Here is an 18,324-nt window from a genome sequence, read left to right on the forward strand (position 1 = left end):
TTTGCCTCCTCCTGCTGACCAGGAGGCGTAATCCCACAAGTAAGGATGAAATCCGTGGACTCATCGTGTCTAAAAAGAAACTAATTTATCAGGTAAGCATACATTTTCTTTTTATTGTGTATACTTGAGGAACAACTTGAGCTATGATTTATTACTGGACAACTTTACAGGACATTTCAGTTTATTTTTGTTTTTGGTCATAATGTTGTACTTTGTCAGTTAAAAAGCAAGTTATTTTATGAATTATTTAGCCCTCTTACCTGTGACAGCACAGCACAACTTTCTCAGGCAGTACGTGAGTTACGGATTTTTCCAGCCACGCTACAGAGTTAAGTACTTGGTTCTCTCCTTTCTTCAGTAGGCGGCAGCCATGTTATACTTCAGATCCGTATTTCTCTGCTCTGGTCGCCATCGTTGGATAGGAGGGGGTAAGCGTGCACCATTCCAAAAGCGGGGTAATTAAAATAACGTATTCAGCACTGTAGCTTTTTGGAGACTGTATAGTTGTTCACATGTAATAGCTTAACTTATTACTTCCTCATTATAAGTGTTATCAACTCATTCTCTCCCCATTTCTGTTAGTGTCCTCTATAAAGGTGACATTTCACTCATTATTTTGTCTGTGCTGTAGTATGATAATTAACTTTTTGCTATTTTATTACTTATTTGTCCTGATTAACACGAGGCAGACTAGAACTGCCTTCTGGTGGTTTATTAGACCCATTAAAGGGAGATCAAAAGATTATTTAATTCCTCTAAACAAATGTATGCTTAGCAAACTGGCTACTCTATGCCCTCTAGCTCTGCTCTGCAAGTCTTGTTTAAACTCTGTTTTACACTCTTACATAAGTACTACTTTTTTTTTTTATTAAGACACTGGCTTCTCAGATTTGTCTTCTGTGGTGAGATGCTGCCTGATAACCAAGATTTTAATTCTGATTAATTATAATTCTGATTAAGATATGTATTAAGCCTACCTGTATCTTAGGCTCTACAATTCTGCAGTTGTAGGTTGACTTTCCTCCTTTTCAAAAATTCTAGATTTTCCAGAGCTGTCTGGAAGTCTAGTGTTTCTCAAAAGGCCTAGTCGCAGTATGTCCAGAATCTCTGGATTCTAATCATAATTGTCTATGGTTATAGCAGAAGCTTCAGGCCAACATTTCCATTGATAAAGGTTATTCTGGCTTTTTTTGTAAGATCCGGTACAGATTAGAGTTACTTTTTTCCTTGACCTGGAACCTAGGTGATAGTTCTGGTACCAATTTTTTTAAGAATAAGATCAAGATTTTATTACAGTTTGTTTTTTGTTCCCGAGATAAAGGAAACTTTATGGCCTGTTTGGGATCTCAAAACATTTACGGGTTTCTTATAATTCCTATATGTTCACAATAGATCTGAAGGTTGCTTTTCTTTATATTATTTTTCTCAAGGACCACCATCAGTTCCTAAATGTTGTTCTTCTAGACAAACGCTTACTATAGCATCCAGACTTTTTGCATAGGTTCTGGAAACTCCTTTGCATGTTATAACTCCTCAGGGTATTTCAGTGGTTCCATTTATGGAAAATTATTTTTATTAACTGTTTTCTTTTGTTTTTTTGCAAGTCTGGTGGAAGAATCAATTTTTTAGAATGTTTTCTCTCCTCAATGAATTAATTGAGTTTTATTTCTAAGAGTCTTTGTAGACTGTATCATGCGACTTTCTCTTATTGATCAATGCAGATCTAAGTTCAAACAGCCTGACAGCCTTCCATTATTTATTCTGTGTCTTAAAGTTTCTGGTGCATTGTTTTACCATCAGATGTTATTTTGTTCATAAATGGAAAGAGTCCACAGCTGCATCCATTACTTTTGGGAATTCAGAACCTGGCCACCAGGAGGAGGCAAAGACACCTCAGCCAAAGGCTTAAATACCTCCCCCACTTCCCTCATCCCCCAGTCATTCTTTGCCTTTTGTCCCAGGAGAGCATGGGTGAAAGTTAGAGTACGGAGATGCAGGGAGTGTCGTTCTACAAAACCATCCCGACTAATATTAACAGCTCCACAAGCAATCAGTGTTGACGAGTTTCGCTGCCTGCTTTTTTCTCTCAAGTCCATGGCAGAAGCGACGCTACCATCTGTCACACTTGAAGGGCCGTGTTCCTGTTCCACGGGGTAGATTCCTGTAAGATTGTTTCATTTTACTTTGTTGCTTCGGCTCATGGCTATTTTAGAACATAACGACCTATGTCTAGTGATGCGGCCTTTGCAATCAGGCGCTCCTTTGCATGGACTGCACGGTTTACCTTGTGACCAGGCGTGGCCACATTTTGGCTCTCCATTTCAGCATTCCTGACCATGTGGTGACAGAGAAATCCTGGTCCACTGGTGTCTGGTTCTCTGGAGGTGGTGAGTGCCCCAGCCATTGGGGGTGTAAGGTGCCGTTTAGATTTCTCCAACATAGGTGTGTCCGGTCCACGGCGTCATCCTTACTTGTGGGATATTCTCTTCCCCAACAGGAAATGGCAAAGAGTCCCAGCAAAGCTGGTCACATGATCCCTCCTAGGCTCCGCCCACCCCAGTCATTCTCTTTGCCGTTGTACAGGCAACATCTCCACGGAGATGGTTAAGAGTTTTTTGGTGTTTAAATGTAGTTTTTATTCTTCAATCAAGTGTTTGTTATTTTAAAATAGTGCTGGTATGTACTATTTACTCTGAAACAGAAAAAAGATGAAGATTTCTGTTTGTATGAGGAAGATGATTTTAGCATAAGTTACTAAAATCGATTGCTGTTTCCACACAGGACTGTTGAGATGAAGTAACTTCAGTTGGGGGAAACAGTTGCAGACTTTTCTGCTTAAGGTATGACTGGCCATATTTCTAACAAGACTTTGTAATGCTAGAGGGCTGTCATTTCCCCTTATGGGGACCGGTAAGCCATTTTCTTAGTTTAATAAAAGAATAAAGGGCTTCATAAGGGCTTAAAAAACTGGTAGACATTTTTCTGGGCTAAAACGATTACTTTGCTAGGCATATTTTGCAGATTCTAACTGTTAATGGTCATTATAATCTTGGGGATTGTTTAAAAAAAACGGCAGGCACTGTGTTGGACACCTTTTTCAGATGGGGGCCTTTTCTAGTCATAGACAGAGCCTCATTTTCGCGCCACTAATGTGCAGTTGTTTTTGGAGACCAAGGCATGCAGATGCATGTGTGAGGAGCTAAGAATCACTGAAAAAGCATATAGAAGGCATCATTTGGTATCGTATTCCCCTCTGGGCTTGGTTGGGTCTCAGCAAAGCATATAGCTGGGACTGTATAGGGGTTAAATGTAAAAACGGCTCCGGTTCCGTTAATTTAAGGGTTAAAGCTCTGAAATTTGGTGTGCAATACTTTTAAGGCTTTAAGACACTGTGGTGAAATTTTGGTGAATTTTGAAATAGGATTGATGGTTGCAACAATGGACATAGTTCCTTTTGCACGAATTCATCTAAGACCATTACAACTGTGCATGCTCAGACAGTGGAATGGGGATTATACAGACTTGTCTCCGACGATTCAAGTAGATCAAAAGACCAGAGATTCACTCCGTTGGTGGCTGACCCTGGACAATCTGTCACAGGGAATGAGCTTCCGCAGACCAGAGTGGGTCATTGTCACGACCGACGCCAGCCTAGTGGGCTGGGGCGCGGTCTGGGAATCCCTGAAAGCTCAGGGTCTATGGTCTCGGGAAGAGTCTCTTCTCCCGATAAACATTCTGGAACTGAGAGCGATATTCAATGCTCTCAGAGCTTGGCCTCAACTAGCAAAGGCCAAATTCATAAGGTTTCAGTCAGACAACATGACGACCGTTGCATATATCAATCATCAGGGGGGAACAAGGAGTTCCCTGGCGATGAAAGAAGTGACCAAGATAATTCAATGGGCGGAGGATCACTCCTGCCACTTGTCTGCGATCCACATCCCAGGAGTGGAAAATTGGGAAGCGGATTTTCTGAGTCGTCAGACATTCCATCCGGGGGAGTGGGAACTCCATCCGGAAATCTTTGCCCAAATAACTCAATTATGGGGCATTCCAGACATGGATCTGATGGCGTCTCGTCAGAACTTCAAGGTTCCTTGCTACGGGTCCAGATCCAGGGATCCCAAGGCGACTCTAGTAGATGCACTAGTAGCACCTTGGACCTTCAACCTAGCTTATGTATTCCCACCGTTTCCTCTCATTCCCAGGCTGGTAGCCAGGATCAATCAGGAGAGGGCTTCGGTGATCTTGATAGCTCCTGCGTGGCCACGCAGGACTTGGTATGCAGACCTGGTGAATATGTCATCGGCTCCACCATGGAAGCTACCTTTGAGACAGGACCTTCTTGTTCAAGGTCCATTCGAACATCCGAATCTGGTTTCCCTCCAACTGACGGCTTGGAGATTGAACGCTTGATTTTATCAAAGCGTGGGTTTTCAGATTCTGTAATAGATACTCTGATTCAGGCTAGAAAGCCTGTAACTAGAAAAATTTACCATAAAATATGGAAAAAATATATCTGTTGGTGTGAATCTAAAGGATTCCCATGGAACAAGATAAAAATTCCTAAGATTCTATCCTTTCTACAAGAAGGTTTGGAGAAAGGATTATCTGCAAGTTCTCTGAAGGGACAGATCTCTGCTTTATCTGTTTTACTTCACAAAAGGCTGGCAGCTGTGCCAGATGTTCAAGCATTTGTTCAGGCTTTAGTTAGAATCAAGCCTGTTTACAGACCTTTGACTCCTCCCTGGAGTCTAAATCTAGTTCTTTCAGTTCTTCAAGGGGTTCCGTTTGAACCCTTACATTCCGTAGATATTAAGTTATTATCTTGGAAAGTTTTGTTTTTGGTTGCAATTTCTTCTGCTAGAAGAGTTTCAGAATTATCTGCTCTGCAGTGTTCTCCGCCCTATCTGGTGTTCCATGCAGATAAGGTGGTTTTGCGTACTAAGCCTGGTTTTCTTCCGAAAGTTGTTTCCAATAAAAATATTAACCAGGAGATAGTTGTACCTTCTTTGTGTCCGAATCCAGTTTCAAAGAAGGAACGTTTGTTACACAATTTGGACGTAGTCCGTGCTCTAAAGTTCTATTTAGAGGCTACTAAAGACTTCAGACAAACATCTTCCTTGTTTGTTGTTTATTCTGGTAAGAGGAGAGGTCAAAAAGCGACTTCTACCTCTCTTTCCTTTTGGCTTAAAAGCATTATCCGATTGGCTTATGAGACTGCCGGACGGCAGCCTCCTGAAAAAATCACAGCTCACTCCACTAGGGCTGTGGCTTCCACATGGGCCTTCAAGAACGAGGCTTCTGTTGACCAGATATGTAAGGCAGCGACTTGGTCTTCACTGCACACTTTTGCCAAATTTTACAAATTTGATACTTTTGCTTCTTCGGAGGCTATTTTTGGGAGAAAGGTTTTGCAAACTGTGGTGCCTTCCGTTTAGGTGACCTGATTTGCGCCCTCCCTTCATCCGTGTCCTAAAGCTTTGGTATTGGTTCCCACAAGTAAGGATGACGCCGTGGACCGGACACACCTATGTTGGAGAAAACAGAATTTATGTTTACCTGATAAATTACTTTCTCCAACGGTGTGTCCGGTCCACGGCCCGCCCTGGTTTTTTTAATCAGGTCTGATGAATTATTTTCTCTAACTACAGTCACCACGGTATCATATGATTTCTCCTATATATATTTCCTCCTGTCCGTCGGTCGAATGACTGGGGTGGGCGGAGCCTAGGAGGGATCATGTGACCAGCTTTGCTGGGACTCTTTGCCGTTTCCTGTTGGGGAAGAGAATATCCCACAAGTAAGGATGACGCCGTGGACCGGACACACCGTTGGAGAAAGTAATTTATCAGGTAAACATAAATTCTGTTTTTTCTTATTGGTCCATTTTTTATTCAATATCCCAGTTATGGAGGATTCTGATTTTTTGTAGACGGATGTCTCTGACTCAGACTCTGAATTGGCCCAGGTGATACATGCCCATCAGTTATGTACTGAATGCCGTTTTAGAGTGCTCTGTTCCTCGGGATTGGGGAATCAGGTGCCCACTGAGCCATTTGCCTCTGGGGATTCTATTTCCCACGAGGCGAGTTCCCTACCACCAACTCTTAATACGCATGCAGGTAACCAAAATGCTACTTATCCTTCTATGGAGTGTGGCCTGTTCCCACCGGAGGTTACGACACGGTTCCACATGGCCATATCTTTGGCGCTGGCGCATCTGCACCTTCCAGGAGTGTGCTTGTGATATTGTCCGTGTTCCGTTAACCGGGGCTTGTCAGGCGTGGGATCGCCTGGTCCAGTTCAGCCCTCTGGGGGAGCGACTGCCCTTGAGGCCTCAGGGAGTCAACCTTCGGGGCCAGTGTTTTCTTTTGTCCCGGCGGAGGTATGTTGCGCCTTTCGTTATTGACTGGCGTGCCTTCGTGTTCTACTGAGCCACGTTGTGGCATTGCTGGAGGATCCCACTCTTAATGGGTCTAGGGATTCTCAGTCTTAATCTTTGACTGTCTTGCTTGCATAGACATAAGGGGATGAAGTAATCTTCTTATAGTCTTTGTTATTTGTGTATCCTTTTTTCAGTTCTGAGCTTGGACATCTCGTACCCCTGTTGGGCGAGTCCTGCGGGTCTTTTCGTTCTTCCTGGGTGATAACCTACGTGTTGCCTTATCTTTTATTTTAATCCGGTGAGGATGATTTTTTTTTTGGTCTAAAGCTCATGTTGTGTGTGATGTTTCCTTCGGGAACTTTCTTCTCTGGAATTGATACTCGCGATTTTGTGGTCGCACTGTTTACTTTGAGGACGTACTAGTCTTTTGTTCTGGCTGACTGTTCTTTATCCCTCCATCTCGGGGGAGACTCTATGTGGCCTTGACAGTGCTGTGGCCCTTGGTTTCAGGTCAGTCCTGACTGGGTACAAATCCTTCTGTCTTTGAGGCCTAGATTGTTCACATGGCGTCTTTTTATGTCCTGCTGGTCCGGTGAGGGCACCTAGTAATCACAATATGATTTGTGTTGTTTACTTATTATTTTACATGCTTCAACTAGCATCCTGAGAGGACTTGATGGTCCGTTGTTGCTTAGGGGCATGGGGGATTGGTTCAGTCCTCATTCGCCTTTCAATCTAGTAGGCCGGGACTCAGTTGAGATCCGAGGTGACATGCTCAGTCTTTTCCGATTTTTCCGGGAACTAGAGTCTTCCCTTCCGTTATGGGTTGGAGGCTTGGTGGATTTAGGTCCTTCATACTGCCATTACATGGTCTCTTTGGAAGTGTCCTTTTAGGACTTGTTCCTTTTAGAGGCTCTCTTCCTTTGGGTTGAGACTTTCTGGACTTCAGTTTTTGTGGCGGCTTTGGCCGCTTAATTAGGAAGTGAAGGGCGTGAGGCTCTGTCTTCCTTCGGGAGTTAGTCGTCTCCATATCAGGGGTGATAGGTGTTGTCTCTTTTTCCAAGCTTTTTGCTTAGGGGATGTTTTTCTGCCTGGGTTTGGGATGCTTTGCATTCTTCTCCCTTGGGTGTGGTCCTCTGGAACGTTAATCTGAAAGGATTTTGGAGACTCGCCTTTCTTTTCTACTCTTGGGTGACTCTGTTCTCGTTCTCATTTACCTTTGTGCTGCCCTTGGGGCCTTTGGGCTCTAGAGAAATTGCGTGACTTTGTCGCGGCCTAGCACCTTGTTGGGGTGTGTTGACCTCCGGCCAAGAGTGTTCTCTTCCCTTTGGGCTGGGAATTACGAGTGAGTCCTGTAAACGTTCTCCGGGTTCCCCGGTTACCATCCCCTGTGAGGTCTGATTGCTTCAGATGGGACCCTATGTTGCGACATAGGAGCTAACTCATTGGGCTTGCAAGCAGGAAGGCCAGAGTTCACATCCACCTTCGGGTACTGGTTATAAACTTTAAGGCCTGAATTGTCCTTCGGACGGAGTGTGCTCCTCTTCATGGGGAGTTTTTTTCTCTGTTGGGTCAACAGTGGTGTCTGGATGATTTTTTTATTCGGTCCGTGTTTTGATCATACTATGGCTTCATGTCTTGTGGACATGTACGCTGTTCTTTTCTGTGCCCTTCCCTTTTGAGGGGATAGTTTGTCTTCCTTATGAACTGGGCTTTCCTCTTGATCTCTTGATCTCCCTACGTAGAGACTGTCTAAGAAAGTTGTGACAGGTCTTCCTACGGATCTATTGCACTTTACTCTGTTCCAGGTCCTAGGGGGTTCTTCTTGGGAGTGCCTTATTTTGGAGGAGCGGTTGACACCCGAGCTCGTTTGGGGTGGGTGAGTCCCCCCTTTTTTCTTTCCATTCCCTGGGGGTTTGTTGTTGGGGTCTTTCTGTCCTCCCTGTCTATCAGACATGTCTGTCGCTTAGGCTGGTCCGGTGTTGGAGCAGGATCTGAGATCTGTTGCTCTGCTATTTCGTCCTCTGAGCATTCGAGGTACAGTATGCCTCTTTGAGGTTTCTCCTTTCTCCACGTTCAAGATTTGTGGGAAGGACTGGCGGCTCTTAGCCTGCAACGTTATCCGCTGGTTAGTGGATACTTAGCAGTCTGATGGATCCTATCTTCAGCTGCTTCTACTTGCTCTGCAAGTATTTAAGTTTCAGATACATTTTTAGATGACTGCAGAGTGCAGTGTTTTTGCTTCAGGTGTTGTTCATCAGACCTATCTGAGCTTACTGCACAAGGTTTTGTTTCTGAATTTTTCGGTATTCTGAGCTACCTTTTTGCGGCTTGGGGACCTTCGTCTTCAGTTGCTTTCTAGAGGGCGGTTGCACTGTGTTAGGGGAAGATCCTCTCTCTGTTTCAGACTCCCGGCCTTATCCCGTGGTTTCTGTATTTCTGGGGTCTGGCCGTTGCCTTCCCTTGTTTCTATGAGACTGGTTGGGTCTCTGTTAGCCTTACCCAGTTTCTCTATTTTTTTTGCTCTGTGTTTGTGCCCTTTTTAGGGTTTTTTTTCTGGAGTTCCTTATGCTCAGCTAGCTCAGCATACTAATGCACTCTGGCTACTCTGCACTGTAGCAAACCGAGGGTTGCAAGTTTGTTCCCCGGCGAGGTCTACTCAGCCTTTCCTCCTTTCGAGGTTGATAAAATGAGCAGCGCCTTGAGTCCCTTAAGGGGGATTAGCCTTGCTTTACAAGTACAATCTTGTTTTCTCCATGTCTTTTCTTCTTTGTGGAAGACTGTTAGTTTGTTCCCTTTCTTTAGTAAGGGGTGTGTTGTTTGGAGGCCGACGGCTGGGCGACGGTGTCTCTTGGAAGCTGTTGAGTCTGGTTCTTGCGGTCTCTAGCAAGGCTTGTGGACTATCTGCGGGTCAGTGTCCTTGGGCCTTTTCCTTTTTTTCAAAGTTGTTCTCGGCTTCGGACAAAGTGGGATTTTCTTGGGTAGGGGTTTTCAGGCCTGGTGCCCTCAGAATGGGCCGCCTCTTGTACCCTCCAGTTTTTGCATTCAGTGTCCTCTATAGCTTGGGTATTGTTTTCCTAAAAGTAATGAATGCAGCATTGGACTCTTTCCATTTATGAAGAAAAACTTAAATTATGCTTACTTGATAATTTTCTTTTCTTCAGATGAAGAGTCCACAGCTCCCCACCCATATTATTTCTGTGGGGCGTCTGTTATTTTTGTTTTTTCTCCCTGATATTTCTTCTACTGTTCCTTGTTCCCTCGGCAGAATGACTGGGGGATGAGGGAAGTGGGGTAGGTATTTAAGCCTTTGGCTGGGGTGTCTTTGCCTCCTCCTGGTGGCCAGGTTCTGAATTCCCAAAAGTAATGAATGCAGCTGTGGACTCTTTCCATCTGAAGAAAAGAAAATTATCAGGTAAGCATAATTTAAGTTTTTCCTTTGCTTTTTCAATATTAAAGGGATTACAATGTTTTCTTTGTAATCCTTTTGGACTAACTAGTGGATTATGCGCCACTCCAGTCTTCTGGGTGTCATTTTGTTTTCGTCCCTCTTAGATAATAATTTCACTCTTGGACAATAATTTCTCTTACTCTAGTCTTTCGAGATGGTGTGTAGTCTGGGAGTTGAGGAGAGTGCAAGGAGTTGGTTTCCTCAGGAGGCGAGGTTATAAATAAATATCTTTGTGAAGTCGTCTTAGTTCTCACACTTGAGATACTTATCAGACTGTCACTGCTGTGGTACTTTTTAATCTTTTAAGAGGAGCCTGTATTTTTTTCCCCAATTAAGGAATTCACTTGAATTTGACTTGAACTGAGTATGTTACTCTTTCTGCATTTCTCATCCCAGGAGTGAACTTTTTGTGAGTTGGCTTGCTTCAGTTTACAATTTCTTAATTTGGGAGAAGGGTTTCTTCTTCAAAGGGGTTTTCTACCACATCTAGACCTTTTGGTCTCCCGTGTGATACTATCTTTTCCAAATGTTTTGCCAGAGCCAGGGATACTTAATCTCAGTTTCTGGAGGCTCCTGTGGCTATTTGGTATTTTCACTAGCTTACCGTTTTATCCCTTCATCTGTTGTACCTCTCAGAGTCATAGTTAAAGTCTCAAGCACTATAGCTAATCAGTTATTCCGATTGCTCCAGTTTCATCATGCAAAACTGGTTTTGCAGACCTAAATTGGTCTTTGCCAGTCAATATTCTCATTTTCAAAGTTCTCTTTTTCTTTTCCTCAAGTCTATCATTATAAACACCCCCCTAGATATTAAACTCTTAATTCATATATTGGCCTCCATTACATATAGAGCGTCGCCCGCAAAAGCTGGCGACGCCAGATTTTGCGCGATTTTGGTATTACATATACGGCGTAGCATACAAGTTACGCCCGTATATTTCACCCGTCGCTCGCAATTTTTACTCCCATAGGCTAAAATGGGACCGCGTCGTAAATCGGTATCCAATATCCAGCGCAAGGCCTTACGTGGCGAAAATGGAGAAATCTTACTCCATTTTCACCTCGCCATAAAAGGCAGCCGTAGCAGGCCTTGCGCTGAGTATGGGAGCACCGTAACTCCCGAAAATGCCTGCAAAAATAAACTAACACCTAACGCATGCGCAATGTCTATCTACCTGTCAACCGCAATCCCCCACCGCAATAACTAATAAACTCTATTAACCCCTAAACCGCCATAGCCCACACCGCAATAAACCTATTTTAGTATTAACCCCTAAACCGCCATAGCCCACATAGCCTATTAAATGTATTAACCCCTAGTCTGCCGCCACCAACGTTGCCGCCACTATAATAAAGTTATTAACCCCTAAACCGAAGTCTAACCCTAACACCCCCCTAACTTAAATAGAATTTAAATAAATCTAAATAAAATTTATATTATTAACTAAATTATTCCTATTTAAAACTAAATACTTACCTATAAAATAAACCCTAAGATAGCTACAATATAATTAATAATTATATTGTAGCTATTTTAGGATTTATTTTTATTTTACAGTCAACTTTGTATTTATTTTAACTAGGTACAATAGCTATTAAATAGTTATTAACTATTTAATAGCTACCTAGTTAAAATAAGTACAAATTTACCTGTAAAATAAAACCTAACCTAAGTTACAATTACACCTAACACTACACTATCATTAAATTAATTAAATAAATTAACTACAATTACCTAAAATTAAATACAATAAAATAAAATAAACTATAGTACAAAAAACAAACACTAAATTACAGAAAATAAAAAAAATTACAAGAAGTTTAAACTAATTACACCTAATCTAAGCCCCCTAATAAAATTAAAAAGCCCCCCAAAATAATAAAATTCCCTACCCTATACTAAATTACAAATAGCCCTTAAAAGTAATCAGCTCTTTTACCTGTAAAAAAATAAATACACCCCCCCAACATTAAAACCCACACCCAACCTTACTCTAAAACCCACCCAATCCCCCCTTAAAAAAAACCTAACACTACCCCCTTGAAGATCACCCTACCTTGAGCTGTCTTCACCCAGCCGGGCAGAAGTCTTCATCCGATCCGTGCAGAAGAGGTCCTCCAGCCGGGCAGAAGTCTTCATCCAAGCGGCATCTTCTATCTTCTTCCATCCGACAAGGAGCGGCTCCATCTTAAAGACATTCGACGTGGAGCATCCTTCCTGGCCGACGGACTAACGACGAATGAAGGTTCCTTTAAATGACGTCATCCAAGATGGCGTCCCTTGAATTCCAATTGGCTGATGCAATCAGCCAATAGGATTGACCTTGCATTCTATTGGCTGTTCCAATCAGCCAATAGAATGCAAGGTCAATCCTATTGGCTGATTGCATCAGCCAATAGGATTTTTCCTACCTTAATTCCGATTGGCTGATAGAATCCTATCAGTCAATCGGAATTCAAGGGACGCCATCTTGGATGACGTCATTTAAAGGAACCTTCATTCGTCGTTAGTCCGTCGGCCAGGAAGGATGCTCCACGTCTGATGTCTTCAAGAAGGAGCCGCTCCTTGTCGGATGGCAGAAGATAGAAGATGCCGCTTGGATGAAGACTTTTGCCCGGCTGAAGGACCTCTTCTGCCCGGATCGGATGAAGACTTCTGCCCGGCTGGAGGACCACTTGTGCCCGGATCGGATGAAGACTTCTGCCCGGCTGGGTGAAGACGAATCAAGGTAGGGTGATCTTCAAGGGGGTAGTGTTAGGTTTTTTTAAGGGGGGATTGGGTGGGTTTTAGAGTAAGCTAAAAAAAGAAAAAACAGAAGCGCCACATGGCCCAATATTGTTTGGTCCAAAATTGTAGATCTTAAGACAAACAGACTCACATTTAGGAGAGCACCTCAGTTAGTGCTAATAGGGGCAGTCTGGGATCTATTCGGTCACCCAGAAGACCAACTTCCAGCACAGGAACTGAACTCTATGTGGACAGAGAAGAGACACAAGTGCCTATATGGCCTAGTATTGTCGGTGCAAGTGAACAAAACCAGATATTAATAGGAGTGGTACTCACAATGTATCAAGCACCTCTTTTGATGCTAAGGGAGCATGAAGGGATCAATATGGTCACCCAACAGACTTATGGCAGGGTATCCAGGAGAGAGATGATGGTTCCCAGGATGGTCAAAGTAATAGATATCCTCAGATAAGGCAGGTGGAAAAAATTCCAAATGAGAGAGAGCAGCAAGTGTTCAAATTCTAAAACAGGCTTTATTAAAATAAGTTAAAATAACAGGCAACGCGTTTCTCAGCCAATGGCTGTTTCATCAGGCTTCAGAGTAAGGTTGGGTGTGGGGGGGGGGGTTATATTTCTTTCTTTTTTTACAGGTAAAAGAGCTGATTACTTTGGGGCAATGCCCCGCAAAAAACCCTTTTAAGGGCTATTTGTAATTTAGTTTAGGGAATTTTATTATTTTGGGGGGCTTTTATTTTATTAGGGGGCTTAGATTAGGTGTAATTAGTTTAAACTTCTTGTAATTTTTTTATTTTCTGTAATTTAGTGGGGGGGAGGTTTTGTACTATAGTTTATTTTATTTAATTGTATTTAATTTTAGGTAATTGTAGTTAATTAATTTAATTAATTTAATGATAGTGTAGTGTTAGGTGTAATTGTAACTTAGGTTAGGTTTTATTTTACAGGTAAATTTGTACTTATTTTAACTAGGTAGCTATTAAATAGTTAATAACTATTTAATAGCTATTGTACCTAGTTAAAATAAATACAAAGTTGCCTGTAAAATAAAAATAAATCCTAAAATAGCTACAATGTAATTATTAATTATATTGTAGCTATCTTAGGGTTTATTTTATAGGTAAGTATTTAGTTTTAGATAGGAATAATTTAGTTAATAATATTAATTTTATTTAGATTTATTTAAATTATATTTAAGTTAGGGGGGGGGTGTTAGGGTTAGACTTAGGTTTAGGGGTTAATAACTTTATTATAGTGGCGGCGACGTTGACAGCGGCCGATTAGGGGTTAATACATTTAATAGGCTATGTGGGCTATGGCGGTTTAGGGGTTAATACTAGAATAGGTTAATTTGCGGTGTGGGCTATGGCAGTTTAGGGGTTAATAATTTATTGCTTGCGGTGTGGGCTATGGCGGTTTAGGGGTTAATTAGGCTTATTGCGTTGTGGGGGGTTGTCGGTCTAGGGGTTAATACATTTATTATTGGTAGTGAGAGGGGGGATTGCGGATATAGGGGTTTTACGTGTCGGGCTTATCTTTGGGAGGCAGGTTAGTCTGTTACGGGAGATTTGATATTTCCTTTACTTTACTTAGGCGCCGGCAGTTTCTAAAGTGCCGTAAGTCACTAGCGACTCCAGAAATTTGTAGTTACGCTCATTTCTGGACATCGCTAGTTTATCCGACTTACGGCACTTTAGGAACTGCCGGCGGGGTATATGTAATACCCCTCTTCTTTTGAACCTATGATTGGTTTAAACATTCAGCGTATTTTATAAGTGATTGTTTCTTTTGCAATATTTTCACTAGCAGAGTGTCTGGTTTGTTTGCTTTTTCGTGTGAGATTCTTTATCTTTAGTTTATGGTTCAGTTAATTTGTTCATGTATGAGTCAGAAGACAACAGTTGCTACTTTAAAGGGACAGTACACTGTAAAATTGTTTTTCCATTAATGCATTTTAAATGACTTGTTATACCAACTGCAGAGTATAAAATATTTGAGAAATTCCATTTTCATGCTTATTTGTGTATATGAAGTAGCTGATTTTGTTCTTTGAAACCAGAGCCTATTACAATGGGTTGAACTTAAAGGTGATATCAGATCTCATTATGTTCTAAGTTTGTGTAAACAGACTTGCTTCCTTATCTTTTATTTGGCTGGAACACCAAAGCTCAATACATAGAGAGAACAATGGAAAATTATAATTTTATTACTTAACTATCCTGCATCCCACTGAGAGTGTAATCTCTTCTGCTGGCTGTGTATACTTAGGCTATTCAATAGCCTATACTCCAGTATTAATTTGTTCAGTGTAGGTGGCGATACCACAGGCTAAATCAGCTATTTCAAATGCTGAAATATGAGTAAAGGAGCTACTTGTAACCAATTTAATACACTCTAGCAGGTTAAAAGGATCATTGGGAATAATTTAAAGGGGACAAATTTTTTGGGTGAACTGTCCCTTTAACTTCCTGGTTAAAGGGACATAAAACCCAAAAATGTTTCTTTAATGAGTTAGAGCTTACAATTTTAAACAACTTTCAAGTTTACTTCTATTATCAAATTTTTGTTTTCTTGTTATCCTTTGTTGTGAAACAAGAAGGTAAACTGAGGAGTCTGGACATGTCTGCAGTACGATATGAAAGCAGTTTTGCAAGAATGTTATACATTATCAAGAGCACTAGATGGCAGCACTGTTTCCTGTCATATAGTGTTCCAGACATGTGCACTCAGATATATCTTCAAAAAAGAATAACAGAAGAAAGAAGCCAATTTGATAATAGTAGTAAATTGAAAACCTTTTTAAAATTGTATGCACTATCTGGATCATGAAAGAACATTTCTGGGTTTTATGTCCCTTTAAAGCAGGCATTATGTATGGCTTCTTGCCTCAAATGAGGCTTCTGTTGTTTTAGATTGCACAAAATCAACTTGATCTTCTGTACTCACTTTTCTTCTGGGATAGCTTTTGACAGGAAAGTCCTATAGTCTGAGTGGCTGGTAAATAGATGCCTACCTTAACTTTTTCCCACCCATTTACTTGTGGACTCCACAGCTTGAGTATTAAATCCCAGGAGTAATGGCTCATTTACTCGCACCACCTTATGAAAGAAAACAAAATGTATGCTTATCTGATGAATTAATTTCTTTCAGGGTGGTAAGAGTCCACATCATCCGCCCTCTTATATTTTACCAAATGGCGGCTCATTTACACTGCTTTGTCCTTTCCTACTTCTCTATTTTCTCCTTTTCTCAGCTATACTGTAAGTTAGACTAGGATACCAGAGAGGTGACAGGGATTAAAAGCGTGTAGACTGTATTTCTGCCCCTCCTAGTGACGAGGAGTTGATTTCCCGGGAGTAATCACTCATGCACTCTTACCTACATGAAGTAAATTCATTTATCAGCCAATCATAAATTTTGTTCTTCTCATTGTGAAACTCCTTCATTGATCTAAGTAGATAACGTCCACAAATTAGACACAGTATACATTTCAAGACCCCATATATTGTACAGTGTAGACAGTGAACTTTCTATGGAGGAAAATTAAATTAGATCATTGTTTATACAGCATGGCAGAGACTTTGAACGAACCACACATGTTGCATCTTCTCATCAACCCACAAATTACAGAATTTAGGAGAGCATTCTCAGGAGTAAACAATTTCACCTTGATTCTGCATTTCACTCCATGCTTAGAGGCATGATCCAAGCTTACCCAAATATTTTTTATTTGCCAGGGGTTAAGCCATTCTTCAAGTTTTAATGGAGAGGGAATGCTGAGTTTAGAAGGGCCTGGACAATTGGTTATGAAGCCCACAGCCAAATCCACCCCATCAGTTTCTGCTGCTGACTACTTGGAGAGACCAGAGTTGACACGCCGGGACAGCAGTGTGGCAGAGAGTCGTCTGACGCTAAAGAATGAGGTGCCCATCCATCTGCTTAGTGCCACCAACCAAATCCAAAAGCAGGCTGCAGTACAGCAAAAGATCCCCACTAAGCTAGCAGCTCTGTCGAAGGGAGGCAGGGAGAAGAGCAGCAGAGGGAAAGCTTCACACCGGACGGATAGCTCAGGTCAGCCTTTATATTTAATTGTGTGGATTGCCATAATGTCATACACATTCACCTAATTGTCTCCTTCTCTTGATAGCCAACGGAATACACATTACATTTTTTTTTTTTTTTGTCTTTTTAAATTTATAAAAAAAAAATCCAAACTTATAACTAGAGGATAAGGGACAGTGTAGCTCACAAATTACATGTCCTAATTTGTAAGAGCTTATTTTTTGCACTACTTATATTAGAACTCTGTGTAACCCGCTCAGAGGATTTTACCACATAAAGTCCTGCTCAGGAGCAAAAGAGAACTGCTGGTTCCAAGCAGAAAAATATCGGTGATACCATGGACAGTGGCAGTTGCCCAATCCCACCAATCACTGTCTTACTTTTACCTATGTGTTTAACCAATTTAAGAAGGTTAACCACATAGGGTTCCACGGTAATTACGAATTAGAGCATGACAGTTTGGCACAACAATGTCCTTTTAATAACCTGTATTTTATTTTTAATCCAAATCAAATGTAATATCCCTGCATACTAAATACAGTACTGTGCAAAAGTTTTAGGCAGGTGTGAAAAATGTGAATGCTTTCAAAAAAAGAAATGTTAATAGTTTATTAGTATCAATTGACAAAATGCAAAGTGAGTGAACAGAAGAAAAATCTAAATGAAATTAATATTTGGTGTGGACACTTTGTCTTCAAAACTACATCAATTATTCTACACTTGCATAGGCATACAGACAAGGGGCAAGATTAACCCTTTAACTGCTGAGCCATGGGCTGAGCTGTTTTGCAGTTTTAAGATGCTGCTCATATTTAGGCCCTAATGTAGGCAATTTTTTAGTTTCTATATCATGTTTAATAAACCTGCAAAAAAAGTGTGAAAAATGCTTTTTTTAAATAAAAATTGTATTAAACAGTGTGGTTAAACAATAGTTTGTGTGTTTTTATCCCTAAACATTATACTAAATAGAAGGGGTTATCCACATATAAATATGGGGCTTTCAGTATAGTTATGTAACTTTGATCTGCACATAGGGGCTCCCATGAGCCTCTGTGCTAATAAATGCACATTTATTAATGCTAGGTTATCAGTATTAGCAAATGGATCGCCTGGCTATTAAAACTCTATAGGGGCTTTATTTATAAGATGTCTTAGGGGCATTAAACCAAGGGGTCTTGGGTGTCTCTAGGCCTTTTTGATGGCCTGTTAGATGGTGCGTTTTTCTTAAAGCAAGTGAGCTTTTTTAAGTATTTACAGTTAAACCCCCAATTACCTCTAAAGCACTGGCTCTTGGAGGTTTCTAGGCCTGTAGTACGAAGCCGGCATCAGGTGTCTCTGGTCATTTTCCTTCTCCAGGCAGAATGGCATTTATGTGTTCAAATGAATTATCTGTTTAACTATTAGGCTATATCTGTAACCTGGAAGGGTATTACTTTTGTTTGTTTTATGTGTTTCCCATCTTAATGGGAGGAGAGTCCACTGCTTCATTCATTACTTGTGGGAAATAAGAACCTGGCCACCAGGAGGAGGCAAAGACACCCCAGCCAAAGGCTTAAATACCACTCCCCTCATCCCCCAGTCATTCTTTGCCTTTCGTCACAGGAGGTTGTCAGAGAAGTGTCGGAAGATTCGTAGTAGTCTCTTATGGAGGGTAGTACTCTTCGAAATGGGACTGGAGTT

General features: G+C 41.4%; 1 protein-coding gene across 1 annotated transcript in view; it reads left to right on the forward strand.

The window, feature by feature from the left end:
- The window catches only part of ARHGEF18 (Rho/Rac guanine nucleotide exchange factor 18), a 794,779-nt gene that overhangs the window by 730,858 nt on the left and 45,597 nt on the right, over nucleotides 1-18,324 (forward strand). Inside the window, exon 29 of the mRNA XM_053702932.1 lies at nucleotides 16,320-16,653. Within this exon, the coding sequence (XP_053558907.1) occupies nucleotides 16,320-16,653 (334 nt within the window). The remainder of the gene's footprint in view (nucleotides 1-16,319; nucleotides 16,654-18,324) is intronic.

Source organism: Bombina bombina, chromosome 2 (assembly GCF_027579735.1).
Source record: "Bombina bombina isolate aBomBom1 chromosome 2, aBomBom1.pri, whole genome shotgun sequence".
Taxonomy (NCBI): Eukaryota; Metazoa; Chordata; class Amphibia; order Anura; family Bombinatoridae; genus Bombina; species Bombina bombina.